Source organism: Vombatus ursinus, unplaced genomic scaffold (genome assembly GCF_900497805.2).
Source record: "Vombatus ursinus unplaced genomic scaffold, bare-nosed wombat genome assembly UNPS02009835.1, whole genome shotgun sequence".
NCBI lineage: Eukaryota > Metazoa > Chordata > Mammalia > Diprotodontia > Vombatidae > Vombatus > Vombatus ursinus.
The window spans coordinates 16,969,043-16,993,084 of NW_020949613.1; the positions used below are offsets into that span (position 1 = coordinate 16,969,043).

General features: G+C 36.8%; 1 protein-coding gene across 1 annotated transcript in view; it reads left to right on the forward strand.

Annotated features, from left to right (window-relative positions):
- ADGRB3 (adhesion G protein-coupled receptor B3) overlaps nucleotides 1-24,042 on the forward strand; it is a 902,542-nt gene that overhangs the window by 409,554 nt on the left and 468,946 nt on the right. The window contains exon 9 of the mRNA XM_027852945.1: nucleotides 14,994-15,188. Within this exon, the coding sequence (XP_027708746.1) occupies nucleotides 14,994-15,188 (195 nt within the window). The remainder of the gene's footprint in view (nucleotides 1-14,993; nucleotides 15,189-24,042) is intronic.

Genomic DNA, 24,042 nt, shown 5'->3' on the forward strand with positions numbered 1-24,042 from the left:
CCAGTTCTAATTTTTCACAAATCATTTCTTTCTATTAGATTTTGTACCTCCTTTTCCATTTGGCCTATTTTACTTTTTAAGGATTTCTTCTTTTCAGTGAGTTTTTGTGCCTCCTTTTCCATTTGTTCAATTCTACTTCTTAAGGAGCTGTTTTCTTCAGCATACTTTTTTTTTTTTTTATTTGGCCAATAGTATTTTTCAAGGACTTCTTTTCTATGGTCAATTTTGGTCCTTCATTTTTCAAGCTATTGACTCTCTCTTGCATACCTCTCATTTCTTTTCCCAATTTTTCTTCTACTTCTCTTATTTGACTTTTATAATCCTTCTTGAGCTTTTCCAAGAAGGCGTTTTAGGCTTAAGGCCAGTTCATATTCCCCTTTTTGATTTCAGATGTGGGTACAGTGATAACTTTGTCCTCTTCTGAATTTATGTTTTGATCTTCCTTGTCCCCATAGAAAGAATCTATGGTCATTGTCCATTTCTGCTTTTTGCTTATGTGCTTGCCTATTTCTTGGCTTTTAAATTTGAGCTCTCCTGTTGGAACAGAGGGGTCATTGACCCAAGCTTCTTGTGTTGGGGGCAAGGACCTGGTCACTGGCTTTGTGTGCTGGGGTCTCAGGTGCTGGCACCTGGAGGTTTTAGGGGTCTGGCTGCTTACCTGGTGCTGAGGTGGGGTCAGCAACACTGAAGTTCTTAATTGGGAGGATGACTGGACTCTGGAGGATGCTTGCTCACCTGGGCTATACTGAAGCAATGGAAGGTTTGTCTGCTGGAGGAGTCCTGCCTGCCTGGAGTTGTGCTGAAGCATGGGGAGATTTGGCTGCTGGAGGATTCCTTCCCACTGGCACACATGGTGATTTTCTAAGCTGGAGTCTACTCATTCCCCTGCCTGTGCCAAGACACCCAGAGTGGGGATGGGGGGGATCCTGGTGTTGGCATTTGCCTGCTCCATCACCCTGGGGCTCAGGATCTCCTGCTGGTTTGCTGAGGTGGGGCTTGCTACTGGTTTGCTGGGACATGTAGCATCCTGTACTGCTCCCCTTCTACCAGAGTGAAAGGGACCTTCCCTGTTAATCCCCCAAGCTACCCAGGCTAAAAGACTGCTGCACCTCATCTTTCTGCTGGCTCAGCTATTCCAGGGCTTTCCTGGGGAGATATTTTCTGGGTTTTTAGAGGTCAATAAGGGAGAGTGAGAGTGACTTACTTCTTACTCCCCATCTTTAAATTTTAATGATGAATTATTATTCTTGTTACTCTATGCCAATAAGTACTTTCCTTTATGCAATAGGCCCGGATCTAGACTGGAAAAGGATCTCAGAGGCCATCCATTCCAAACCCCTCCCCATTTCACAAATACTGATACTAAGGTCAGGGAAGATAAGGTCATACACTTTGTGAGTATCAGAGGCAGAATTTCAATTCAGATCTTCCTAACTCCAAGTACAAACCTCTCTCCACTACAGCACATTGCCTCTTAATATCTTAAAGAGAAACCAAGAAGAAATGAAAAAGAGGTGATTTTGCTGAGAGAGCTGGATAATACTGAAGAAGTCAGAGATTAGACATAAGATTAATTTAGGAAAGAGAATAAAATAATGGAAAAGAGCTATCTAAGTGTTCTATTTGGTATTGACCACTGGAAATAAATTTCTCAAGATCTTTTTTTATCATATGCTATTACAATCATATAATTTAGCAATTTTTATAAATAGGATAAAGCACAAATAATTGCTTTAAGACTACCATGAGCACCATTACAATATTTCATGTAAATATTTTTGTTATTAAAGTATTACATGGGGAGCCAAGATGGCGGAGTAAAAGCAGTGACTTGCTTGAGCTCTGCCCCAAACCCCTGCAAATACCATAAAAAATGACTCTAAACAAATTCTAAAGCAGCAGAACCCACAAAAAGACAGAGTGAAACAAATTTCCAGCCCAAGACAACGTGGATGGTTGATCAGAAAGGTATATCACACTGGGCTGGGAGAGGATTGCAGTTCTGTGTGGGTGCGCAGGCCTCATCGAATCTGGAGCAGGACTCAGAGGGACTGGATCATGGGCAGCTGTGGCAGATTCCAGACTTCTCAACCCATGAAAGTTAAAGACAACTTAGAAGCTCAGTAGGAAAAGTCTGTTTCTGCAGTGGTGAGAGAGAAGCACAGGTTCCCAACCCCATTTCCCAAAGCATGACCCCAGGGCAGCGGCTGCCTTCAGAGCTTCAGGCCCACAGACTGAGGGGGAATTGAGTAGCTGATCAGAGGGGGATGGCAGGAATCTCTGCTGGTGCAGGATTCTCTTGCTTTGCCCATGTATGGATATGAGTCACAGTTCTGGGTGGCAGTCCTGGGTCGATGAGGAGTGCTGGCATGGTGGAGCTTGTAGTGGTGGTGGAGAGGAAATCCTCCTCACAGTTTCAAGACAGAAAAGAGTACTTGTGGTCACTCATAGACCAGAGCACAAGCCAGGAAAGGAGTAAACACCTTGCCCTTGATCACAGCAACCTGGAAGAACTGAAAATGTACAAGTCCCTAGAAGTATCTCTGAAAATAGCTGCACAAAACCCCCAAAGTGTGGGACAGTACATTCTCCACACTGAAAGCAGACTCCTACCTTAACAAAGAGTTTATAACTCAGGTAATTGGCTGGGATCATGAGCAAGCAACGCAAAAAGAATCAGACCATAGAATCTTTCTTTGGTAACAAAGATCAAAACATACAACCAGAAGAAGACAACAAAGTCAAAGCTCCTACATCCAAAGCCTCCAAGAAAAATATGAATTGGTCCCAGGCCATGGAAGAATTCAAGAAAGATTTTGAGAAGCAAGTAAGAGAAGCAGAGGAAAAACTAAGTGATACAAGACAATCATGAAAAACAAGTCAACAGCTTGCTAAAGGAGACCCAAAGAAATGCTGAAGAAAATAACACCTTAAAAAATAGCCTAACCCAAATGGCAAAAGAGGTCCAAAAAGCCAATAAGGAGAGGAATGCCTTAAAAAGCAAAACTGGCCAAATGGAAAAGGAAGTCCAAAAGCTTACTGAAGAAAATACTTCCTTAAAACTTAGAATGGAGCAATTTATGAGAAATCAAGACACTGTAAAACAAATTCAAAAGAATGAAAAAATAGAAAACAATGTGAAATATCTCATTGGGAAAACAACTGACCAGGAAAATAGATCCAAGAGAGAGAATTTAAAAATTATTGGACTATCAGAAAGCCATGATCAAAAAAAGAACCTGGACCTCATCTTTCAAGAAATTATCAAGGAAAACTGCCCTGATATTTTAGAACCAGAAGACAAAATAGAAATTGAAAGAATCCACTGATCATCTCCTGAAAGAGATCCCCAAAGGAAAACTCCTAGGAATACTGTAGCCAAATTCCAGAGATCCCAGGTCAAGGAGAAAATATTGCAAGCAGCCAGAAAGAAACAATTCAAGTATTGTGGAAACACAATCAGGATAACACTAGATTTAGCAGCTTCTACATTAAGGGACTGCAGGCTTGTAATAGAATATTCTGGAGGGCAAAGGAGATAGGATTACAACCAAGAATCACCTGCCCAGTAAAACTGAGTATAATCCTTCAGTGGGGGAAATGGTCATTCAGTGAAATAGGGGACTTTCAAGCATTCTTGATGAAAAGACCAGAGCTGAAAAGAAAATTTGAATTTCAGATACAAGACTCAAGAGAAACATGAAGAGGTAAACAGGAAAGAGAAATCAAAGAGACTTATTAAGGTTGAACTGTTTACATTCTCCATGGAAAGATGATATTTGTAACTTATGATTCCTTTGTCAGTATTAGAGTAGTCGGAGGGAAAAAATTATATGTAGGTAGATAGATGGATAGATAGACAGACAGACAGATAAATAGAAGGCACAGGGTGAGTTAAAGATGAAGGGTTGATATCTGGAGAATAAAAACAAGGGGTGAGAGGATTATACTGGGAGGAGAAAGGGAGAGGTAGAATGGGGAAAATTATCTCATATAAAACAGACAAGAAAAGGCTTTTATACTGTAGGGGAAATAGGAGGAAGGTGAGAGGGAATGAGCAAATCTTATTCTCATTGGATTTGGTTTAAGGAGGAAATACCATACACACTCAATTGGGTATGGAAATCTATCTTACCCTACAGAAAATCGGGTGTTAAAGGGACAAGAGAGCAGGAGGATGATAGAGGGGAGGGCAGATTGGGGGAGGGGGTAATCAGAATCAAACACTTCTAAAGAGGGACAGGGTAGAAAGAGAGATTAGAATGGGGGGGATAGGATGAAGGGAAATATACTTAGTTTTTCACAACATGACTACTATGGAAGTGTTTTGCATGACTACACATGTCTAACCTGTATCGAGTTGCTTACCTTTTCGATGAGGGTGGGTGAGGAGGGAGGAAGAGAGAAAATTTGGAACCCAAAATTTTAAAAACATAAGTTAAAAAAATTTGTTTTCACATGCAACTGGGAAATAATATATACAGGAAATGGAGTATAGACATCTATCCTGCCATACAGGAAAATTGAAGGGGAAGGGGATAAGAGAAGGGGTAGAGAGATAGAAGGGAGGGCAGATTAGGGGTATTCAGAAGGCATGCCATTTTGGGGTGGGAGGAGGGACAAAAAAAAAGTGACCATGATTCTTCCTTTATTGCTGATAGGAACCAATAAGCCCATTTTGTTGGTTACTTCCTAGGTGTAGTTAATAAAATCCATTATAATTTACTTATTTAAAAAAGTTATACATGATTTTTATCCAGATTATTATTCTTTAAAGACTCTGACCTCATATTTTAAAGTAGATCTCCAAATGTCTTTTGAGAGAAGCAATTATTAGATTTTACATACTCTGGTTCTGTTTTTTACCCAAGTATATAGGATTTTGGCCTCACTATATTGGTAATTGATTATTTCAATCAATTGATCAACAAGCATTTATTAAGTACCTACTCTGTGCCAGACACTCTACAAGGAGCTGGGGATATACAGACAAAAGAAAAAGAAAAAAAGAAGGAAGCAATGCCTGTTCTCAAGAGCTTACATTTTGTCAAGAGAGATAGCATGTACATATACAAATATCTAATGCAGATAAGTGGTTGTTTGGAGTTTTTTTTTAGGTGGGGGGGGCACTTTGAAACACCAGCAGGTGAGAAAATCAGGGAGGGCATCATTTAGATAATGCTAAATCTAAACTGTGAAGGAAGTTTTCAGTTCTAAGTAGAAGAGATAAAGAAGATTGGCATTTAAGTCATGCTGGGTAGCCTATGCCAAGGTACAGAGATTGGATGGCATGTTGTATATGAGAAACAGCAAGAAAAACAGTTTAATGAAATAATAGAGTGAAGCTAATAATAAAGGTTGAAAAGCAGGTTGGAGACAGATTTTGAAAGACTTCAAATTTCAAACAGAGGAGTGTGTATTTTATCCTACAGATAATAAGGAAACAGTGGTATTTATTGAGCAAAGGATTAAAGTTAAATGGTTAGATCTATGATTTAGGAAACTCATTTGGCAGCAGTGTGGAGGAGGGCAAACAGACACTTAGGAAGCTATTTCAATAGTTCAGGAATAAAGTGAGTACAACCTGAACCAAAGTGGTGGCCATAGGAGTGGAGGGAAGGATATATAAGAGATTTGGGGAAGACATATGTATTTAGAAAAAGCCTCATCATGTAATTGCATAATTTTGGATGGACCTCAAAGGCCATCTATTCATCACCTACCTAAGACAGTCCCCACTACAGCATATCAAACAAATAGTAATCCATAGTTGGTTTGAAGACTTCCAGAACAAGGCAGCCAATTCTGCTTCTATATAGCTCTGATTATTAGAAATTATTTTTTCCAGAATATCCCTCTTAAATTTGCCTCTTTGAAGCTTCTTTTCATTATTCATAGTTCTGGTTTCTGGGTCCAAGCAGGATAAATCCATTCCCTCATATATAACAACTCTTCATCCATTTTTAGCTGCTTGCTGGACTATTCTACCTGGATATCCCATAGGTATCTCAAACTCAGCACATTTAGAATAGAACTCATTATTTCCCCTTCCCCACAAATTCACCCCCATTCTTTCAGTCACTTGGGTTTACAACCTCAAAATCTGCCTCAGTTCTTCAGTCTCCCTTACTCTTCCATATACTTAGTTTCCAAGTCTTGTCAATTCTATCTTTACAGCATATCTCACATCCTCTCCTTTCTCTTAACTCCTGATTCAGAATGAATGTAAATAGTTAACTGTTTTTCTTTTGGCCAGCAACCCTGAGGGTCTTCCCCAGCCCTGTTTTATTTTATTTTATTTTTTTCATTAAAGGGGCCATCCCTTGACTTACTTCTTAAAGAGGCCTATTCAATGAATGGGCATTGCCTCACTCAAAGTGAGAACCTAAAAAGACCTTAGCTTAAAAGGGCCCAGGTCTCCCATTGCATGCTGAGCTATCTCCAGCCTGATGAATATCTGGCCACTGGACCCAGATGGCTCTGGAGGAGAAAGTGAGGCTGGTGACCTTGCACAGCCCTCTCTCACTCAAAACAAAGTCAATTGCAAGTCACGTCATCATCTCCCTGATGTCATGGTCCTCTTCAAGAACGAAGGACAAACACAACATAAACCATAACTATATTAACTGAAGCCCTCATCATCTTTCCTACTAAGTTTACATTCAACTAATCTTGATGATCATTTTTGGAGAAAATGTTATCTAAGCACACTTGCCATACTTTGTACTTGTTTTTTTTTTTAATTTTTAAAAATTTATTTATTTTTATTTTTCAACATTCACTTCCATTAGATTTTGAGTTTTAAATTTTCTCCCCCTCCCATTTCATCCCCCCACCCCAAAACATCATGCAATCTGATATAGGCTCTATATATACATTCATGTTAAGCATATTTTCCTATTAGTCATGATGTAAATAACAATTAGAACTAATGGGAGGAACCACGAGAATGAAGCAATAAAACAAAATAACAAAGGAGAAGGAGAGCAAGTAGTATGCTTCCATCTCCATTCAGACTCCATATTTCTTTATCTGGGAATTTCCCTCATGAATCTTTTGGAGTTGTCTTAGATTCTTGTGTTGCTGTGAAGAGCCAAGTCTATCAAAGTCAGTCATCCCATAATGTGGCTGTTGCTGTGTATAATGTTCTCCTGGTTCTGCTCATTTCACTCTGCATCAGTTCATGTAAGTCTTTCCAAGTTTTTTTTTTTTAATTCTGCCTGCTCATAGTATTCCATTACATTCATATACCACAGCTTGTTCAGTTATTCCCCAATTAATGGGCATCCCCTCAATTTCCCATTCTCTGCCACCACAAAAAGAGCTGCTATAAATGTTTTTGTACATGTGAGATTTTTATAATCTCTTTGGGATACAGACCTAGAAGTGATATTGCTGGATCAAAAGGTATGCACAATTTTATAGCCCTTTGGGCATAGCCCCAAATTGCTCTCCAAAATGGTTGGATCATTTCACAACTCCACCAGCAATGTATTAGTGTTCCAATTTTTCCACATCTTCTCCAACATTTATCACTATCCTGTTTTGTCATGTTAGCCAATCTGATAGGGTGATGTGGTACCTCAGACTTGTTTTGATTTGCATTTCTCTAATCAATAGTGATTTAGAACATTTTTTCATATGACTATAGATAGCTTTAGTTTATTCCACTGAGAAATGCCTGTTCATATCCTTTGACCATTTATCAATTGGGGAATGACTTATATTCTTATAAATTTCACTTAGCTATCTATATATTTTAGAAATGAGTCCTTTATCAGAGACACTGGTTGTAAAAATTTTTTCCTAATTTTCTGCTTCCCTTCTAAACTTGGATGCATTAGCTTTATTTGTGCAAAAATTTTTCAATTTAATGTAATCAAAACTGTTCATTTTGTATTTCATAATGTTCTCTATCTCTTGTTTGGTCATAAATTCTTCCTTCTTAATGAAATGGATGAATATTTATAAAAATATAAATTGCCCAGATTAATGGGAAGAGGAAATAAAACACTTGAACAGTCCCTCAGAAAAAAAAAATTGAACAAGCCATCAATGAACTCCCTAGGAAAAAATCTCCAGGGCCAGATGCATTTACAAGTGAATGTTATTAAACATTTAAAGAACAATTAATTCCAATACTATATAAACTATTTGGGAAAATAGGTGAAGAAGGAGTTCTACCAAATTCTTTTTATGATACAAATATGCTGCTGATACCCATACCTGGAAGAGTCAAAACAGAGAAAGAAAATTATAGATCAGTTTTCCTAATAAATATAGATGGAAAATTTTTAAATAAAACATTAGCAAAGAGATTGAAGCAACTTATCTTAAGGATGATATACTATGAGCAATTAAGATTTATACCAGGTATGCAGGGCTGGTTTAATATTAGGAAAACTATCAGCATAGTTGACCATATCAACAACAAAACTAACAGAAATCATATGATTATCTCAATAGATGCAAAAAAAGCATTTAATAAAATACAACACCCATTCCTTTTAAAAACACTAGAGAACATAGCAATAAATGAACTCTTCCTTAAAATGATAGGTAGCATCTATCAAAAACCATCAGCAAGCATTCTATGCAATGAGGATAAACTGGAATCATTTCCAATAAGATTAGGGGAGAAACAAGGATGTCCATTATCACCACTGTTATTTAATATTGCACTAGAAATGTTAGCTGTAGCAATTAGAAAATAAAAAGAAATTGAAGGAATTAGAATAGGCAAAGAAGAAATAAAGCTATCAGTCTTTGCAGATGATATGATGGTATACTTAGAGAATCCTAGAGAATCAAGTAAAACATTACATGAAATATTAAACAAATTTAGCAAAGTTTCAGGATATAAAATAAACCCACACAAATCATCAGCATTTCTATATATTACTAACAAAGCCCAGCAGCAAGAGATAGAAAGAGAAATCCCATTTAGAATTACCATAGACACTATAAAATATTTGGGATTTTACATGCCAAAACAAAACCAGGAACTATATGAGCACAATTACAGAACACTTTTCACACAAATAAAGTCAGATCTAAATAATTGGAAAAATATCAGCTGCTCATGGGTGGACCAAGCTAATATAATAAAAATGACAATTCTACCTAAATTAATTTATTTGTTCAGTGCCTTACCAACCAAACTACCAAAAAATTATTTTATAGAGCTAGAAAAAAACAATAGCAAAATTCATCTGGAAGAACAAAAAGTCCAGAATATCAAAGGAACTAATGAAAAGAAATTCAAGTGAAGGTGGCCTAGCTGTACCTGATCTTAAATTGTATTATAAAGCAGCAATCATCAAAACTACTTGGTACTGGCTAAGAAATAGAGTGGTGGATTGGTGGAATAGGTTAGGTATGCAAGACACAACAGTCAATCAATATACTAATCTACTACTTGATAAATCCAAAGATTCCAGCCTCTGGGATAGGAAATTACTATTTATCAAAAACTGCTGAGAAAACTGGAAAAATGTATGTCAGAAACTGGGCATAGACCAACATTTTATACCCTATGCCAAGGTAAAGTCAAAATGTATACACAATTTAGATATAAAGACTGATACTATAAACAAATTAGAAGGGCAAGGAATAGTTTACCTTTCAGATATATGGAGAAGGGAAGAATTCATACTTCATACTTGTTAAGGTGAATTTTTGAACACGAATGTAATGCTTGACGTTTGTCCTTATTAAATTTACTGTTATTAGATTTAGCTTAGTTACATAACCTGTCAAGAAGATTTGGCCATTCAATTCATTAGCTATCCCTAACACCTTTTTTTTTTTTTTTTTTTTTGGTGAGGCAATTAATTAAGTGACTTGCCCAGAGTCACACAGCTAGTGAGTGTTATGTGTCTGAGGTCAAATTTGAGCTCAGGTCCTCCTGACTCCAAGGCCGGTGTTCTATCCACTATACCACCTAGCTGCCCCCCAACACCCTTTTATCTGCAAATTTGTTAAGTATGTCATCTTCAAAGTTATCCAAATCATTAATTTAAAAAATGTTCAGCATCATTGGACTAAGCATAGATCCCTGGGGTACTCCTCTAAAAAACTCCTGCTAGGTTGACATTAATTTTACATTAATTGCTACTCTTTGAGTCTAGCCATTCAACTTGTTGTGATTTCATATGATTCTTATAGAGTCTCCCATATCTTTTCAGATTTTTTTCACAAGAATAATCTGAAATACATTATTTCATCAATTGCTTTGCTACAATCTAGGTAAACTATCTTCTGCAATACCCTAACAATTTAGTAAAATCTGTCAAAAAAGGAAATAGGGTATGTTTGGCATAATTATTTCTTGCTCAAGTCATACTGGCTCATTCTTTCCTTTTCTGGATGTTAAACAACCTCTCTTTTATAATAATCTAGAATTTCTCCCCAAATGAAAATCAAGTTTGCTCAACTATGGTTTCCATACTCCATTTTCTTTTCTGTTTTGAAATCTTGGAAATTATCCCTCTTTTCATTCTTTGGTCATTCTCCCATTCTCTGCAGTCTTCAAAATATCATTGGTGGTAGCTGAGCAATCAAATACTCCAGGTCTTTCAGTACCCAAGGATGTATAGTAGAGCATAATGTACTAAGTTCATCAAGAGCAACTAGAAATTGATGCCCAATATAAATCTTAAGTCTTCAGTAGAGTTGTTACTACTTTTTCAGAAGATGAAATGTAGACTCTGCCATCTATCTCTCTTTTAACTTCATGTTTTACTTAAGCTTCAGCTCTTTTAGTGAAGGAGAGAGGCTCTTCCAAATCAAGTGTCAGAGCAGGGAGAAAAACACTAACAGTAAATTATAACATCTTTTTATTAGCCTTACATATTATACTTATCCTTCTGCAGTTTCAGACACTATTGACACCATCATTATCATCATCATGGTTATGTATTTTTATTACTATTACTTAAAGTCATTGTAAAACCATTAGAGTACACTATCTTAGAAAGGAAGAGATTGGGTAATATTAAGTATGGCAATGTTGTCCCAGACTGTAGAAATATATATTTGACTATATAATTATATAATATCCTATATAACAATCATTATTACAGTACTAGCATTTATATAACACTGGGATTTATTAAATAATTCACATATATCATCCCATGTGATCCTCACCCCAACTCTGTGAAGTAGGTGCTATTACTATCGCCATTTTATAGATGAGGAAACTGCTGACTCCTTATCTCCCTACTCCTTAAACACAGAAGTTCCTCAGAACTTTGACCTTGGCCTTCTTCTCTTCTCTATCCTCTTGTCAATCTTGTCCATACCAGATTATCATTTGGAATCACACCTATGAGAAATAACTCATTCAGACTCAGGAAGGATGAGGTTAAAAGCCCAGTTTATTACACAGTTGCAACCACAGGTGTCCTATGGACTTGGACACATAGTACCAAAGCAGGAGTTCACTATTTATTTCTAATCCTGGTGGCAAAGTCCCTCCTCTGTTTCCTCATTGGCTGAGTACTCCAGAGTGTACAACTTTCTGGTACGCCTATTACACATCTGCTCCTTGACATGTCTCTCCTTCTTTATACATCTCATGTTCAGAAAATGGCATCTTAACCCCTCCTGGAGGTGGAGAAGCTGATATTTATAAGCCTATTAAGCATGCACTCTCTAAGCAAAGCTGAACCTTTGTCCTACTTACTTTTAACAAGCAGAACAAGATAAGACCAGCTTTATCCCATTTTACTTAGTTACTTTTAGCAGCTGTTCCAATTTTATGGAATCTTTTGTTCTACTTAATTAACTTCTATTAGCCAAACAAGATAAGACTGGCTGTATCCTGTTTTATTTAGTTACTTTTCTAGCTGTTTGCTCCAAATTTATGGCAACAAACATTTTCAATATATCTCTCAACATCCACCCCAATGACTTCAATTATCATACCTGTGAAATATGCCCAAATTTCTGCTGGATATTTCCACCTGAATTTACCAGTGGCACCTTTAACTCAACCCTTCAAAATCTCTATTTTCTCTGTTCTCCTGAAAAGATGTTTCTTCCTCTTATTTATCTACTTCTTTTGGATGGTGCCAGCATCTTTCCAGTCATCTATTCACTTTCCTTCCTTTAAGTCCCAGTAGCCTCTTCCACAAAAACCTGTTTGACCACTTCTTGCAGTTAGGTAGCATAGCAGATAAAGAACTGAATCTGGAGTCAGGAAGATCTAACTCTTTCCTCTTTCATACTCCATATTCCAACCAGTTGCCTACTTATATTAATTCTACCTTTACTGTAAGCCATCATAGACTTCGAGCTGAAAGGGACTTCAGAGATACATCTAGTCCACGTCTTTTTTTTTTTTTTAAATCAAGGAACTAAGGCCAAGATAAATGAAGTGATTTCCCTGAGATTACAGAGCTAAAAAGTGGCAGGGCCATGGTTTGAACTGTCCTCTTCTGTCTCTAGAATTCACTGAATCATCATTTCTTATATCTGTTTTCTCTTTTACAAATCTACTACAACTACCTTAGTTCAGTCTTTCCTTTCGTTTTCTCTTGTCTATTCCCTATATGCCTCCTTCCAAACAATTCTTCAGAATGTTGTCCAAGAAATCTTCCTGATATACTACGTTAATTATGCCCTTCCCCTACCCACTGATCACTCAAAAATTTTCAAGGACTTTCCCTTGATTCTTGAATGAAATATAAGTCCCCAATCTTGGGATTCAATATTTGCTTGTTATTTTTACAATATGGCAATAATTTATCTTTTTCCACTCTTATATCACACTTCTGCCCCTTCGTCTATTTAATCTGTGTTTCAACCAAACTGGATTATTTCCCCATTCCTAATCCTTTTGTGGCCCTCTCCTCTATTCTTTCCTTTAGTTTCAACATCCACTATTCCTGGAATGCACTGTGGTTCATTTCAGTCTTATGAAGTACTTAACTTCCTTTAAGTCCCAATATTTGTATAGCCTTCCACAAAACCTTACCTATCCACTTACAGCTAGGTTCTATTGTTCACTCATTTATTGTGAATGACCCCAAATAGGGTTTTCCTGGCAGAGATACTAGAGTGGTTTGCCATGGTGGATTGAGAGCCTGGAGTCAGGAAGACTTTGGCCTCAGACACTTATTAGCACTGTGGCCCTGGTTTATTAAGTCATGTGATTCTGGCAAGTCACATCAGTTTCCTCAACTGTAAAATGGAAACAATAATAATGTTAATAATAACAATAATCAAAATATAATATTATAATATATTATATAATAATAATAATAATAATTCCTACTTCACAGGGCAGTTGTGAAGATCTAATGAGATAATATTTGTAAAGTGCTTAGCATAGTGCCTGGCACAAAGTAGGCACTCAATAAATATAATTTCCTTTTTCCTTTCTTTCCCTTGTCCCCAATTAAGAATGAATGCTCCCTTCTCACAGACACTTAGCCTGGACATCTTCTTTGCACTTAACCCACTCTCCTGTGTACCATAGTTAATTTTGTATTAGTGACACCCCCCCCAATTTGTTTGGAAACTCCTTGAAAGTAGAGTCTAGAGCAGGGGTGAGGAACCTGTGCACTCGAAGCCATATGTGGCCCTCTAGGTCCTCCAGTGTGACCCTTTGTCTCAATCCAAACTTCACAGAACAAATTGGCTGAAACAGCTGTCAACCAGTCTTAGAGAGTGGTATGGGCCACAGAGAGGTTAAATGACTTGCCCAGGGCCCCACAGCCAATAGGTGTCAGAAGTGGGACTTGAAACCAGCTCCTCTGGACTCCAAGGCCAGGTTCTCTCTGCACTAAAGATGAAGCCCACATATCTGCCCCTTCCCCAGGCTTCCCAATCTGAGCCACTCCAATGCCGGCCCCTCCTTCTGCCCCACACACACCCCTGCAGCCCCAGGTCCCTACTGGACCCCCGGCAGTGCAGGGAGGGTGGGGGAGGGGGTCGCCTGGGGGGGGCACAAATTGTCCCTTGAAGTTTTGATTTAGACAAAGGGCCACACTTGAGGACATAGAGGGCCACATGTGCCCTCAAGGCTGCAGGTTCCCCACCCCTGGTACAGCATAACTGTTTTTACACCCCTAGTGTCTGTCAAAATACCCTGGCTAAAGGAGGTACTTAATAAATGCTTGTTTATTTGACCTGGACTGTATTCAAGCACCCAGTATCCACCCTTCCCTTAATAATAAGTTAACTATGAAGAATGAACAGAAGGTATTTTTACAGAGAAGCTTTTAGGCAGTTACACTATTAACTTAAGCTTTGCTTCTTGGTCACCCATAAAAGGGCCCTTAGAGATCATCTAATCTTACTCACTCATTTTATAGATGATGAAACTAAGACCCAGAGAGTAGTCAGTGGCAGCAGTATTAATTTTTTACAGCTGAAAGAGCTGAATTTCTTTAGTTATTTAAAGTTAAAAAAAAATCTCTAAAGATCACCTGCCTTTTGTCATATGGCTAGGAGGTTTTAAAAATTCTGAGCTGTGTTCTTTAGCACAGGCTGACTTCATGGCCTGTGTCAGTGTGATATGTTTGCTGCACGTATTTTTTGATGAAGTTCTGTATCTGTGCTGTGAAGTGAATGGGGCAAAATCCTTAAACTTATTCTTAAATTATTTTCAAGGCATGTGTTCATAATTTCTCTGAATACCCTAATTAAGCAAGTTGCCCATTTTTATCATATTGAAAAACTACTTGTATTTTAATTTGAAAATAAACATAAATTATTTTAATGCCTTTAATTTTGGTATCTAAACCAAAATTGGCAGTTATGTCAAACCTACTGTACTGTATGCAGTCGCAAACTTTTGCCCCAGGGATATTTGCTCAGTTAAGCCCATAAATTTGACACATTTTACAATTTTGTACATCTCAAAAATAAAACAATTCCCTAACAATTTATTCACATATTTCTAAATGCATTTCTCTACTCAAAACAAGTAGAAATACAGTAATGAAGATTCTGATATTTATTTCATTCTTTTCCTATCACAGATTAAAGAGCACCTTGCCAAAGGTCAGAGAATGTTGGCAGGTGATGGGATGTCCCAGGTGACCAAGACCCTGTTGGATTTAACTCAGAGGAAAAATTTTTATGCAGGAGACCTTCTAATATCAGTGGAAATTCTACGAAATGTGACAGATACATTTAAAAGGGCAAGCTACATTCCTGCATCTGATGGCGTACAGGTAAGAGACAAGAGGACGTAAAGGAAGATTGGAAGAAAATCAATTTTTAGCTTAGAGGAGGTAGGGCCAGGGTTGAACACATGACGAGGATGGAAAGAGCATTTGGCAGAATGGAAAGAGCATTTGGTTTTGTGAAGAAGAATTCTGAGTATCTTCTCCCCCTAGAAAAATGACCTTGATTCACTTAAGGTGTTTCATTCCATGCCTCAGTGCCCCATACCACAAAAAAGCCAATAATATTTCTCACAGAGATAATCAATGCTATCTATGAAGTGCTCTGAGTTTCTCAGATTTTTTAAAAAAAACTATCAAAATTTTAAACTGATATTACAAAAACCTTATTTTCACACTTAACGTCACCACTTTGCCATCGGAATATATTTTTCATTATACTTTTATTATTATATTATATTATATACTTATTATTTTATTATTTATTATATCTATTATATTATATTATTATTTTCATTATACTTTTATTATACTTTTCATTAGGTCCAGTAGAAGCACATTAGGTATCCCAAGAATTTTAGGTTTCTTTTGTTTTCATTTTATAAATTAATTAGTAAGCATCACCTAGTGATGAAGTCTAGAGGTTTAGGGGTGCTGGGACCCCAAGATCACAACAAGGACCCTGCCTAAAAGAATTCAACCCAAATCTCCTTTCAGTCAGAGAAAAAGTTTGTTAGAGATAAACCATACAGGTCAGACTCTTAAGAAATCTGAACATTGGTGATGACCATAAAGACAAGCGAGCGTGAGAAAGTCTCAGTGTTTAAATGGGGGCAAGGGTGAATCTTATATACACTAAAGTAACTTTGGGTGACCAGAGGAGGGGCTGGGAAATGGATCTAGGTGACTTAGGGAGAATTCTGACTGGAATGTCTGAGAGATTGAATAGACAAAGGGAATAGATAATGAAGGGAACAGGAAGGAAGAAGTTTGAAAGACATCTGAATAAGATCAAAAGGTAGGGCTAGGGCTTTCAAAGGGAGGTAACGGGAGTCCATAAGGGACCATTTGAGACCAGAGTAAGAAAAGTTTAAGGGTTTTCTGGGGCCCATAGACATTTGGAGCCAAATTCTTTTTGGAGCAAGGGGCAAAGATCTCAGCTTGGGCCCATACCCCATCACTAGGATGTGTTAAGAGAAGTGGGGGAGAGGGGAAGAGAGTCAGATTGTGTTTATAATAGTACAGTCAGAAAATATTAGCAGATGGATTTCTTAAAAGAAAAGCAATCTAGTAACTATTCACAGCCTATTTTTCTTGTATGAAAAGACAGTATTGTTGTTTTATAGTAAGTCCATTCAATTTCAGATTGAAGTCCAAACCCTCAAGAGTTTCAACATTTTTCAGGCCACAAAAACAATTAAAGCTCTTTAAATAGAGTAGTTTTGTTTTGCTGCAGGTCCAATTTGAATTTTTTATTAACTCTTTTTAAGCTATAGGTTGACTCATTACAGCTGAAAGCATTGTTGTTGATCTCTGAATTTCTAGCATAATGACCTATCTTTATATCTCTTAGCATAAAGCTCATTAAAATAAGAGTTTGGCCAACCTCCCCGATAAGGTTTTGGGTTTTTTTGTTTTTGTTTTTGTTTTTGTTTTTTAACTTTCAGCTAACTCTTCATTTGGAGTTATATTTGCATTACTCAGGAAAAGGAGATTTCCAAAGTAAATAATAGGTAGCATTTATAAAATGTTTTAAGGTTTACAAAGTGCTTTATATATCTCAGTTATTCCTCACAGTAACCGTACAAGCTAAGTACCATTATTATCTTCATTTTATAAATAAGGAAACTAAGGCAGAAAGAGCTTAAGTAATTTGCTGAGGATAACTGTAACACAGGAGCTTTTGGGCTCTGGCCTCTATGAGGTTCACTCTTGATCTGGGCAGCCAGAAGGACAACAGAGGAAACATGATGAGGGGTTATTTAATTTATTCTTCTCAATGGGGTTACCAATAATGGGAGCGACAATTTATACAGTATCCCCTAATTACTCTTCAGGCAGGGCTGGATGAGAATATAGAGAGTAGGAGTTCCAGCTCTTACAATGTTCCCCTAAGTCTCAAAGACCAGTCAAAACAAGCACAGATTCATAAATCCCCCCAACCCTTGATGAAGGCAAGTCAAGGCACGCATAACATTCAGCTCGCATATCACAAATCCACAAATCCATACTCACTGACCAGTGCTCACTTGATTTATAGAGGAGCACACAAAGAAGGCAATTTGCCAACTATAGCCTCACAAGTTTACATTAACTTTAGCAATATCATGGTGACTTAGCATAGTGCAAGTGCAGTAGATGTTTACAACTTAAGCACAAATATTTATATTATTATATGGTTATGTAATAATGCACAGTTGCAGTATAAATTGTTTACAGGCATGATCCTAGGAACTAATATCTATAATCCTGGGAACTAGTAGATTATTTATGGCCATGGATCCTGGGAACTAGTATCTCAAAAACTTTGCATATAATCATACAGCTATTAAATATCTGAGTCAGGAAATGAATTAACATCTTCCTGGCTCCATGTCCAGCATTATGCCACCTGGCTGCTGTAACTATACAAGGAAACAAGGGGAAAAATCATACTTCACTGTTACTATGTACAGTATTCTCCTATTTCTGCTCATTTCATTTTGCATCAGTTCATATATGTCTCCCCAGGTTTTTCTGAAAACATCTTGTTATTTCTTATAGCACTATAGTATTCCATCACAGTTATATAACCACAGTTTGCTCAGCCATTCCCTGATTGATGGACATCTCCTCAATTTCCAATTCTTTGCAACAACTAAAAGAGGTACTATAAATATTTTGTACACATAGGTCCTTTTCTTTTTTCTTTTTTATCTCTTTGGGATATAGACCTAGTAGTGGTGTTGCTTAGTCCAAGAGTATGCGTGGCTTTATAGCCCTTTGGGCACAGTTCCAAACTGCTCTTCAGAATGGTTGAATCAGTATATAAATTCATCAACAGTACATTAGTGTTTTAATTTTTCCACATCCCCTCTAACATTTGTCATTTTCCTTTTCTGTCATATTAGCCAATCTGACAGGTGTGAGGTAGTAGCTCAGAGGTGTTTTAATTTGCATTTCTCTCATCAATAATGATTTAGAGCATTTTTATATGATTACAGATAGCTTTGATTACTTTGAAAACTGCCTGTTCATTTCCTTTGACCATTTATCAATTGAGGAATAGTTCTTCAGTTTTCCATATGTTTGAAGAATGAAATCTTTATCAGAGAAATTCACTTTAAAGTTTTTTTTCGCAGTAATGATTACCAACTTTGTATTTCACTACATCCTATTTCCCTCTTATTCCTTCTACTCTCTCTCTCTCTCTGGGTCTCTCTCTCTCTTTGTCTCTCTGTCTCTGTTTCTCTGTCTTTGTCTCTCTCTGTCTCCCTCTGTCTGTCTGTCTGTCTGTCTCTCTCTCTGTTTTTCTCTCTCTCTCTCTCTCCATTTACCATATCCATTCTCAAATGTGTTTCGCTTCTGGCTTTTACCTTCCTCAAACTGCCCTCCCTTCTATAAGCTACCCCGCTTCTCTTATCACTTTCCTTTCCTACTTTCCTGTATGGTAAGATAGATTTCTACACCCAAATGAGTGTGTGTATTATTCCCTTTTTGATCCAGTTCCAATGAGTTCCCCTCCCTATGTTCATGTACTCCCCTTACCATTTCTCCCATTTTCCCTTCCACTGTAAAATTTCTTTCAGGCCTCTTTTATGTCAGTAAATTTATTCTATTCTACCTCTCTCTTTCCCTTTCTCCCAATGCATTCTTCTTTCTCATCTTTTAGTTTTATTTTTTTAGATAATCATAGCATTATATCCAACTCAAACTTCTGCTTTCTGTCTATGTATACTCCTTCTAATTCCCTAATAATGAGAAAGTTTTTAGGGGTTGTAAATATCATTTTCCCATGTAGGAATATAAACAGTTGAACCTTATTTAATCCCTAATTATTTCTGTTTCCTGTTTACCATTTTATACTTCTTTTGCATCTTGTATTTGAAAGTCATATTTTCTGTTCAGCTCTGGTTTTTTCATTGGGAATGCGTGAAAGTCCTCTTATCTCACTGAATGTCTATTTTTTCCCCTGAAGAATAATACTCAGTTTTGCTGGGTAGGTGATTCTTGGTTGTAATACTACCTCTGTAATATAGTATTCCAAGCCCTATGATCCTTTAGTGTAGAAGCTGCTAAATCTTGTGTTATCCTGATTGTGGCTCTGCAGTATTTGAATTGTTTCTTTTTGGCTACTTGAAGTATTTTCTTCTTGATCTGCAAGATCTGGAATTTAGCTATAATATTCCTGAGAGTTTTCATTTTGTGATCTCTTTCAAAAGGTGATCGGTAAAATTTTCAATTTCTATTTTACCATCTGGTTCTAGAATATCTGGGTGATTTTCCTTGATAATTTCTTGAAAGATGATGTCTAGTCTCTTTTTGATCATCACTTTCAGGTAGTCCAATAATTCTTGAATTATCTCTTCTGGATCTGTTTTCAAGTTGTTTGTCCAATGAGATTTTTCACATTTTCTTCTATTGTTTTTCATTCTTTTGAATTTTTTTATTGTTTCTTGATGTCTCATAAAGTTATTGCCTTCTACTTGCCCTATTCTAAGGAATTGTTGCCTTCAATGGCTTTTTTTACCTCTTTTCCATTTGGCCAGTTCTACCTTTTAAGTATTTCTTCTGTTCAGTGAATTTTTGTATATCTTTTTCCATTTAGCCAAATCTGCTTTTCAAGACACTCTTTTTCTACATTGGATTTTTGTATCTCTTTTACCATTTGGCATATTCTGCCTTTTCAGGTGTTATTTTCCTTCTTTTTGTGCCTCCTTGACCAAGTTGTTGGCTCTTTTTTCATGATTTTCTTATATCACTCTCATTTCTCTTCTCAATTTTTCCTCTAGCTTTCTTATTTGATTTTTAAAATCCTTTTTGAGCTTTTCCATGGCCTGAGAGAAATTCGTATTTTTCTTTGAGGCTTTGTATGCAGCAATTTTTACTTTGGTGTCTTCTTCTGAAAGTGCATTTTGACCTTCCTTGTTACCATAGTAATTTTATATGGTCAGAAATTTTTTCAGTTGTTTGCCATTTTCCAGCCTGTTTCTTAACTTTTAATTCTATGCTAAAGTGGCACTCTGCTTCCCAAGGGAAGGGGGCACTGTGTCAAGTTTCAGTTTTTGTTTTTGTTTTTGTTTGGTTTGTTTTTTTTGTGCAGCTGTTTTCAGAGGTAATTCTGAGGGCATAGAAGTTTTTAACTTTTCCAAGGTGGTGTGATCTAGGGAGAGTTGTGTTTACTACTCTTCTGCACTGTGCACTGGTTTGTGATTGACCACAAGAATTCTTTTCAAACCTGGAACTGCGGCCAGGGTCTCTGTTCCCCTGTGGCCACAAGCTCTGCTATGATAGTAGTCCTCCTCTCACTGGGGCTAGGACCCAAGACTGCAACCCAGATCCAAGTATTGGTAATGCAATAGAGCCCTGCCCCTGGTGCCAGCAAAGGGACCCTGTAAATCTTTTGACACATTGTCCAATCCCCTCACCATCTGTGGACTGAGAGGTCTGTCATTGCTGCTACTGATTCAGTCATCCCAAGCGTACTCTTGGTTTGCTGGGGCCCAGTCTACACGGCTTGCACTGGATTGCATTCCTCTCTCACCCTGGTGCAACAGACCTTTCCTGCAAACTTTCTAAGTTGTGTTGGGCTCAAAAATTGTTTTACTCTGTCTTTTTGGTAAGTTCTGCCACTCTAGAATTTGTTTAGAGTCAGTATTTAAAGGTATTTGGAGAGGTTAGAGGGAGAGCTCAGATAAGTCCCTGCCTTCACTCCACCATCTTGACTCTGCCTCCCAGAGATAAAGGAGAGAGAGAGAGAGAGAGAGAGGGAGAGAACATCAATCTGTCATTGTTGCAGGCTTTGTTCTGTTTTGTTTCAATTATTTTTTTAAATTAGTCAGTCAATAAATGTGTATTAAATGCCTACTATGTTGTAGGCACTGCATTTATTAAACTTAGTATTTCAAGATTTTTTTTTTCTAATAGAGATAATAGCTATCAGTTAGATAGCATTTTAAGGTTTACAGAGAATTTTACATGTCATCCCTTTTGTTCTTCACAATAACCTTGTAAAGAAGGTGCTATTGTTATCCTCACCACCTAGAGGCCTTGGTACATAGTGTTGCAAAGAATAGTTTTAGCATTGTTTTTATTCGTGTCCAACTCCTAGTGACCCCATTTGGGGTTTTCTTGGCAAAGATACTAGAGTGTTCTGATATTTCCTTCTCCAGCTCATTTTACAGATAAGGAAACTGAGGCAAACAGAGTTAAGTGACTTGCCTAGGGTCACACAGAGTCAGAAGCCAGATTTAAACTCTGGTCTTCCTGATTCCAGGCCTAGTGCTCTATTCACTGTGCCACCTATAAGCCCATTTCTGGTATTAGAGATGTTTTAACTGAAGTGATTGGAATCCTTTACTCAGGTATTGTGGGATTAGATATATTAAAGAATGCAAGATTCCTGAGTAATGACAACCATTGTGTTTAATGTCAGAAATTTCTGATTAGTAAAAATATTATTAGATGGCAATATTAGCTATTGCGTGAACCTTTTGAAAATAGGAAAAAGCACCACATAAATGTAAGGTATCATTAATAGTAAATAGTAGAGATTTTTTGTTTGTTTGTTTGTTTGTTTTTGTAACCAGACCTGTAATTTTAATGATATGGGGAAATTCTAGTGAGGACCTTTTTTTCCACTAATGTCAATCCACATTTGCTCTGCAGTTTTTAGAAATAGAGAATTGGCTGGAGCACTGAGAGCTAAGGGACTTGCCCAGGGTCACAAAACCAAAGATGGCCAGAAGGGGAATTTGAACCCATGACTTTCTTACTCCAAGGCCATCTCTCTAACCATCACACTATGCCATATAAATATAATATTAGGTAGTGCAAAGCCTAAAATTACTTAGTATAATCCATGGCCTTTAGTTCCTCAGTGACAACTATGTAATTATATTCATTCTTCAAAATTTCATAGGATCATAGCTCTAAAAGTAAGAGACCTAAAAGATCATTGAGTTCTAGACTTTTAGACCTGTTCAAAGGTCTAGACTTTTATAGTTGAGGCTAAGAGAGATTAAGTGATTTTATCATGGCCACACAGATACTATATGGCAGAAACAGGACTTGAACACTGATCCTCTGAATATTCTGAATTCTTTCCACTCCATTTTTTTTCCTAATCACCTATAGATCTATACATGAGAAATATGATTCAGTAATTTTGGGAAAGATTAATAATATATTTTCTATATTTTTTTTCTATTTGAATGCATTATTCTATCAAAAATTTTCCAGAAATTTGTGAATACTTTTAAAAATAAGTTTACAAAAAGAGCGAGCCCTTCACAATTGTACAACTAAAATTTAAACATATATATTTTACTTTAAATATTATTATTTCTTCTTAAAAATAAATTTATGCTTTAAGTTTATTATTGTAAATTGGAGGTAGCCATAGACTAATGGATAGAGAGGTGGCCTAGAAGCCAGGTTGACCAGTGTTCCAGTCCTATCTCTGACATATATATATGCGTGTGTGTGTGTGTGTGTGTGTGTGTGTGTATGTATGTACGTATATACATGTATGTATGTATGTATATATTCTAGCTGTGTGACCCTGGACAAATCATTTCACTTATCAGAACTCTTGTCATCTCTCTAAGACTTCTCCAAATTGTAGAGAAGATGACCTGTGTTGATAGAAGTTTCCTCATCTGAGAGTTTCTTATTGCTGTATAATCACAGTTCTTGTCCCTCACCCTCACCCTATTACGAGTTGATGATAATTGATTATGAATCTTAAACTATTACATCATTTTAGCACTATTTTCAGCTGAAAAGCAGGACCAACAACATTATGAAGTTAAGCTCATATTACCAGTGAGTTAGAATAGATTTCTTTGAAAGGGATTTCAAACTTGTTTTGTAAAAATTATTACATCTTTTGCATTTATTTAGTAGCAATATTCTGTTGTGGTTGACAACCGGAAATAAAGAGCTAATATGTAAATTAGAAATATTTCCAAAACATGCTTTAACCAGATTAATACAATAATGTCTTTAAAATTAGAAATAAACACCCTTCTTCAGTTGACTTTCAATTACCGGAACAATAAAACAGATAATCCAAAAAAAAAATTCTAATGCATTCTGACTATTGCTAATGCATATTCATATTGACATTTGAATATGACAATGTCTGGATTAGGGATATTTTGCAGATTTGCAGTACTTTAAACAAGATAAAAATTGTAAATATCCAACTAAGAAAAAGAAAAAAGGTTCTTACCCCCACTACACCTCCCCTGAGGCAGTGATGGGGAACAACAACAACAAAAACAGCTACTCGTTGTTTCCCATTCTGTGTTGAGAAAAGATCAGCGAATCATGTGGCTTTATACTGCAAGAGGCATTAAAGATCACCTATTCAAAAATCCTACCTCCTACAGGAATGTACTCTGTCACTAACAGAGTTATACAGCCTTTGCTTTACTACTTGCAATTAAAAAGAACTCACTAATAGGGATTTAAAATGACAGGTTGATCAATCTACCATTCAATCAGTACTTATTGAGTACCTACTGTTTACCCATCAATGTGTTGAAATGGAAGATTAAAAAAAAAACAAAACAAACACATGATCCCAGCAGTGACAGAATCTACAATTAGGGACACAATTACACATGTGCTTAACTACTTAGGAGTTCAGAAAACCAAGTATATGATAAACCCCATATATCCTCAAAGGAGGACTTCA